The following is a 7,018-nucleotide window of genomic DNA, read 5'->3' as shown; positions in this document are numbered from 1 at the left end:
GAACCGCTCCATAATCTTCCCCGGCACCGAGGTCAGGCTGACAGGCCTGTAGTTCCCCGGATCCTCCTTCCGGCCCTTCTTGTAGATGGGCATCACATTGGCCAGCCTAATGTGAAGAAGCTTCTGTAAGGCTTGAAAAAGATAACTATTTCATGATATTCTTTCAGTTTCCTCTGAAAAATTGTTTTTAAAAAGAGAGAGAAAATTACTGTCAAAGTAAGAGTTCAGTCAAAGGTACTTGGCGAAGGGATTTAGCCGTTAGGATATTTTTGTTCAGCACTGAGAAATCCACTTCCTATCACAAAAAATGATAGGTAAGGCAAACTGCATGCAAATACAGTCCAGTCACCTAGGATTTGATCCATCCTTCATACAGGACAAATGCATGAAAATCAGTGAAATTATTCCTGCTAAGTGAGAAGAAAATTGGAACTAGAGTACTTTGCTAAATAGAAATTGGATGAATCAGAAAGCAGAGCTTTTGTCCTGTATTTTGAAATAAATGCAACATTTCTCTTTTTGGAAATATGACAGGCTGAGTGGACAAAGCAGGTCTCAAAAAAAGGTGATTTGGGGGATGACATGGAAACAGACAAAGAAAAATAAGGAATGACATAAAGGAGGCTTGCAGTGAGCCACAAACTGAGCAAGAAGGTATTTTGGAACTTATGTGTGAGGCTGAAATATGTGCAGGAAGTGTACCTTCTAAGGATATATTTGAACATCAATACACTCTCCCAGTGTGACCGATATTTTTATAGTGCCATTTTTTCCCTGAAATAGGTATGCTTGTTACTGGAAGCAGACCTATTTTAACTCCGTAAATACAGAAGTAATTAAATTATATTCAACAGTAAGGAAAAGTTGTTAAAACGATCCCCAAGTTAAAAACAGTAAATTAAATAAAATTAATTTTATCATTCTCTAAGAACTGTACAGAATTATGTTTTAGGGTTAAGTGGATTTTTCTTTTATATCCAGGCTGCTTCACACTTGGAAGAATACAATGAGATGCTGGAGTTCATATTGAAATGGATTGAGAAAGCAAATATCCTAGTGCACGGTAGTATAACATGGAATTCTTCTTCTCAGCTTCGTGATCAGTGTAAAGCCTACCAGGTGATTATATGAGCTATGAAATTTAAAGGGCAGTGTATAAAAGAAGTTATTTTCTAAGCAGTGAAGTTTTATTTCCTACACCTTTTTTGCCTCCTTTCCTTGAAGGAAAAAAGTCTTAAAATGCTAGGGGTTTTTGACTGTTCCCCTAGGTCTTAAAGATGATTAATTTGTTTTGGACTATTGTTTTGAAGACCAAAATTAAGATATATTGTTGAATAAAACTACGTGATTCAAACTTGATCTCCATGTTTACTCAAGTACATTGGCTTCATAGCAGCTTTTGATTGAACAGTGTGTCTATACACTGTGATTCTACACACTGAGTACCACATTGCAGCTAATAGTCCTCTAAAATTTTAGTTAACCAAAGACTATTTTCAGTTTGGGGTTTTTTTTTATCTTTCCCCTTTACACTAAATGGGAATAGCCTTTGTTCTCATCTGATGAGTTTCACACCAAATGTTCTCAGACGGATACCCAATGAATGAGTTTATTCCAGTTGCTTCCTGAACACCTCGCATCAGAGTGATTTGCTGTCCCTGTGACAGTGCAATTTGTTCTGTTTGTGTCTGTGGAATGTGTAAGTGTGGGATCAGTAGAGCAGTTTGATAAGGTTCAAGCTTGCCCCATGTTACATGACCATGTGAAACAAATCAAAGCATCATAAGATGATCATGTCTCGCTAATGCCAAGATAAGACTGCATTGATTATGGTTTTTTATATATACATTAGTTAACTATCAGCTGCATTCACTTACACTGGGGCCACGTAGTATGTCATACTTTCTTATTCTGAATAAGAACCTCCAGGCAATTTATCCTGAGGATAGCTGGGAGATAGCACTTCTGGTTTGTTTTTGCTATGGCTTTTTCCCTGGTTCAAAAGCTGATAAGGATATAGGCTTAACCAATGCCATCCCACAGAACGCTTATGTAGCCATTTTTAAGTAGCATTAATTACTACTGCCCTGCTATAACACTACACCCAAGTGCTTTCTGCTGCTTCCTATTAGGTACATCAGGCTTCCAGAACAAATCCTATCCATAGATTGTGTGTATTATATTTTTACAGGCAGGTGTGTATAGCAAAACACTAAAATGAATGTGTTGGTAAGTACAGCTGCTGAAGCTTCATGAATTACTCTTTTGTTTCCCAGCCTCCATAGGCTGAAGCACTTCAGCATACACTCAGAATTAAGCATATTGCCTAAGCCTTACAGGAAATCAGTAGAACTTAATCATATGCTTACAGACGTGTACAAATTGAAGAATTTTCAGAACAGGAATATACTTAAAGATGTGTTTAATCTCAAGCTCAACTCTGGCATTCAGTTTGTTCATATCTCTATCTAGACTATGCTTGATGAGTCAGGAGAGATTCATGGTGATCTCGAGGCCATGAGTGAGAGGATTGAGTATCTGGCAAGTGTATACTGTACTGAAAGAATGTCGCAGCAAGTGCTGGAACTGGGGCGGCGGACAGAAGAGTTACAGCAAGTTATCAAAGTGAGGCTACCAAATCTCCAAGATGCTGCCAAGGTATATGAAAGCAGTTTTTCTCTCGCTGGCTGACAGTTAGGGTGGTGTGTGCATTATGTTTCTGAGACTATTAGCAGTGCAGATTATCTGTGGCCTATAAAGGGCACGATTGTGTTGTGTGAAGTTGGATGTCTTGCACCGTTTGAGATACTGCCTTCAGCTGCTGTTCCAAATGGGGACAAGATTCCTGCAGGTCCTGTCATATCTGCTCATTCTGGATGGATGTGTTTGGGATCATGGTGTGTCTCAAATGGCACTGAGCACCTATGTTCAGATACTTGAAAAGTGTCTGTGTTGGCACTTATAGTGTGCCATTTCCTTTGTTTTTCTCTTGAAAGATATCTAAAGACTGCTATCTATTAAATTCAGATCAGTACTGGCCCAGACCAAGATTCCATAATGTAAGATCTACCTCTACAAGGGAGTACAATGAAAAGAGTCAACATGCTTTTTTATGTCCCTGACGTTTCTGTGCAGCTCTTCCATATAGGTTTATTGTTAATGTAAATTTGTGTTATGCCTATGCAATGCCTGAGGGCATGGTAAACTGATGTAAGACACAGGGAAAAGCACAGAAGTCTTTTCTACTTGCTCTTAGTTTCAGGGCAAGAAATTTTACCTTTTTTTTTTTTTTTTGTTTTGTTAAATTGTGACAATAATTCAGGAATATTGGAATGGCATAATTAGTATATTAGGTATATAATACCTAATAATGGTATATATTAGTATATTTATAGGGGTTCTTCTGCTGTCACCTGCTACATTTGCACACTACTAAATAGGAAAATACCTAAAGGCAACTAAGAGGATATGCTATCACCAGTCATTAGGACAATCGCAGCTAAGGTCCTTCTCGTCATTTGACTCTTATTTGTGGGACATAGCAGAAATTCTGCAGCTGCAGCAACCAGAACAGTGTAACAGAGAGGTTTTGAAGAAGTCTTCTTTCCATTACAAAAGCACAAATCAGTAAACCACAGTTTATGAGCTGAAGGCTTTTCTTTTTTTTTTTTTTTTATTTTTCATGGAACATACCAAAGATTTGCATACAAGTAAGCATAGTAGAAATAAAACTTACTAGCTTGAGTTCTCAGAGAAATACTAGAACAATTGAATAAACTATTTGTAAATTCTTATAAGAAAACATGGAGATGAACAGAAGTCAACGTAGATTTATGAAGAAAGAAATCATATCAAAACTGTCTGATTTAATGTGAAAGTAATAGGTTTTGTAAATAAATGTACAGCATGTCATATATCTTGACTTTAATAATGTTTCACATGGTATTGTTATTAACAAAGTTAATAAGCTTATTTAGTTGAAAATACAATAGGTAGGTGTAAAGCTGGCTAGAAAACTTACTTGGTGTGTAATTATCAGTGGTTCATGCCTAAAAGGAGGGATACATCAAGTAGGGTTTTGTAGGGTTCTCCCCTGGTTCTGGTACTATTCAATATTTTCATTAATGAGTTGGATGGTGGTTTAGAGATCATGGCTTTTGGGATGCTTAGACAACACCAAATGCACAGGGACTACCTGAAAAAAATTAGGCTGCTATTCAACAGGGACGGGGCAAATTGTTACATTTAGACAGGAAGAACCAGACGTGTGTATCTGAATGAGAAACTACTGGCTTGAGGCACCCTGTTGAAAGGTCTTAAGTTTAATAGTGCGGATCATGGAAAAACGATTGAACAATGTCACATCACTGTAAAAAATCCAAACACCATGCAGAGAAAATCAAATATATAACTGTAAGGTATGTGCAGTAGTCCTTTTGTTCTACCTATTGGTCACTAGCAAGGTTTCAGCTGTGTCCAGTTTTGCACTTGAAGAAAGATGTGGACCGACTGGAGAAAGAGTAGAGGATAGTGATGATTGTGATATGTGTATAAATTTGTAGAAAAGATGCATGAAAAAGGATTATCCTACCATATGATGTATTCAGAGAGAATAAAAATAATTTATTCTTCATGTCAGTTTTTACTGGGATAGTAAGTAGAGGATTGAAATTGCAACAAAAGATAACTTCATGTTAGACCATCAGAAAAAACTTTCTACAAAAAAAGAGTACTGAAACAGTGGAACATGTTGTCTGTAGAGATAAGTGGGACTCCACTGCTAGTGGTCTTTAAGAACAGCCTGTAAAGATAAGACAGTTATGTCCTGTCTTATTACAGGAAGATGACTAGAGGAACTATTGAGTTCCTTTCTAGGCCTCGAACTTTATGTAATTAGCTTTATAAAGTACATGCTGTATTTGAGACTGAGGAAGTACTTAAAATAATAACTCTGGCGTTGAGATCTCTTTTTCTAGACTGTCATATGACTGATATTTTTATCCAATGTCTTAAACACTTAAAATTAATTGTTAAAACTATGAATTAGTTTTGGCACTGTATATAAGGGACGTAGCTATAAAATCCAGACAGATATATTTACAGTGATTTTTTTTTTCTTTTTTTTTTTTCTTATTTATCCCTGAATCAAATCTGTTGTGTTACAGGACATGAAGAAATTTGAAGTTGAGCTGAGAGCCCTGCAGGCTGCCCTGGAGCAAGCCCAAGCCACACTGACCTCTCCAGAGCTCGGGCATTTGAGCTTGAAAGAGCAACTTTCTCACAGACAGGTAACAGGCCAGGACCTCAAAGTTAGCACTTGAGTAGTGTGAGCTTACACAAAGAATAATGAATGTTGGTGAGACTGATTGTGGTGTTTCTTCAGTGGGTCACACTTCAGTGTTTGAGAGTCTAGCCCCAAATTACTGCCAAGGGAATAAGGGATGGAACGGAAAAAATAATTCCCTCAAAGGGAATTGTTGAAGCATAATCCTTTATGAATCTGGTCTTAGGTTGGTGCAATTCTGAGAAATGTGCATCCAATCCAAGTTTAATGCGTATTAATAATAAAGCTCGGTTCTTATCCAGTACTTTTCATTAACAAGTTCTTAAAGTACTTCAAAAGGAAGTCTGAATTATTATCACCATTTTACAGATAGAGATACCATGAGATAGTGTGTTGCTGGCTCCCCTAACAATCAATTGAGCAGCTAAGAGAAAATTCAGTTTTGCTTAAGCCCAGTTAGTTTTTTGTATGTTTAGTTGAATTACCTCCATAAGATATTGCTGCTTTCTGTATTGCACTTGGCCTACTATAGAGATTTGTCAATTTGTTGTTTTTGGTTTCAGCCTCATGACAAGAAAAATAACCCAAGTTATAGCTTTCTAAGTTGCTTGAGAAATGTTTCTTGCTGCAAGCTAATATAGAGATTTAACTGACCTAGTCTGCCAGTGAAAACTAAATGTTAACAGGTCCACTTTAGGATTAAAATCTGCAGAAAAACATGTGGATGAAAGGTAAATTTGCAGAGCTTTCTCTGTTGATTAAAATTTGCAGTCTTTATTCCAAGGACTTGCAGCCAAATTTCAGAATATGACATTGAAGAGTGTAAGTGAAACACGTCACCCACTGTAAGAGTAAAGGAATATGGAGCTTACACTGTTGTTTGTGTGTATTCTTTGTCCTGGCTCTAGCAGGTCTCACAGTATGACTATGTTTTGTACATAGCCCCTGCCCACCTGTTTCACCAGACCCGGGGAGGGGGGGGCGGCGGTGGCGGTAGTCTTGGAGAGTGCCTGGCTGGCATGCAGCCCCCAGGGTACCTCTGGGTGCCAGTTGCACAATAAAGGCACCCTTTGCCAGCAGTATGGGTCCTGCTAGAGGAGAGGCCTCGCCAGTGATGTCCGAGGAATAGGTCATTATACCAAATTTCTGGTTAGATTATCCACCATATGTCATGAAGGCACAGAAATAAAGAGCAAACCACAGTCCTCTCATCAGTATGCCCTTCAGACCCACTTAGCTATCCTTCTGCATATGGTAAAGGAGAAGAGAGACACCAGTCTCTTTATCCCTGTTTGCCACATACATCGTCTACCTGATTTTTATCTATTGAACGTAAAATCTTTTTCTAATGCGCTAAGGCCCTTTTCATCAACGTTGCCTTTTTCTTTTTTTTACTTGATTTTCTTTTCCTATCTGTGAATACGTTAAACTCCCCAATGAAGATAAAAAGAATGCTGATCAAATCTATTCTCCAGTCATTGCACTTAGACTCTTCTCGTGCATATGAACAGACAGCTTGAATGGACATTGTGAACAGAATAGAGACTATTAACAAAGGCATCCTGCATGTGATTATTCAAAGGAAAGATTTCTGTGTAGCTGTGGTTTGTTTTTTTTCTGTTTGATTGCCTTTTGAATTTTAAGGAACATTTTCAGCCATGGTTTGTATTTTCAAAGGAAGGCTGTGAACGCAATGGGATTCATTTGCTGGTTTGAAAATGTGCTTCTGTGTTT

General features: G+C 37.8%; 1 protein-coding gene across 1 annotated transcript in view; it reads left to right on the top strand.

The window, feature by feature from the left end:
- The window catches only part of SYNE1 (spectrin repeat containing, nuclear envelope 1), a 258,380-nt gene that overhangs the window by 137,277 nt on the left and 114,085 nt on the right, over nucleotides 1–7,018 (top strand). The window contains 3 exon segments of the mRNA XM_009324159.1: nucleotides 982–1,119; nucleotides 2,473–2,658; nucleotides 5,166–5,288. Of these exon segments, the coding sequence (XP_009322434.1) occupies nucleotides 982–1,119; nucleotides 2,473–2,658; nucleotides 5,166–5,288 (447 nt within the window).

This window comes from Pygoscelis adeliae, unplaced genomic scaffold, assembly GCF_000699105.1.
Source record: "Pygoscelis adeliae isolate BGI_AS28 unplaced genomic scaffold, ASM69910v1 Scaffold105, whole genome shotgun sequence".
Taxonomy (NCBI): domain Eukaryota; kingdom Metazoa; phylum Chordata; class Aves; order Sphenisciformes; family Spheniscidae; genus Pygoscelis; species Pygoscelis adeliae.
The sequence above is the reverse complement of the archived record's forward strand: the minus strand, read 5'-3'. Positions and strand labels throughout refer to the sequence as shown.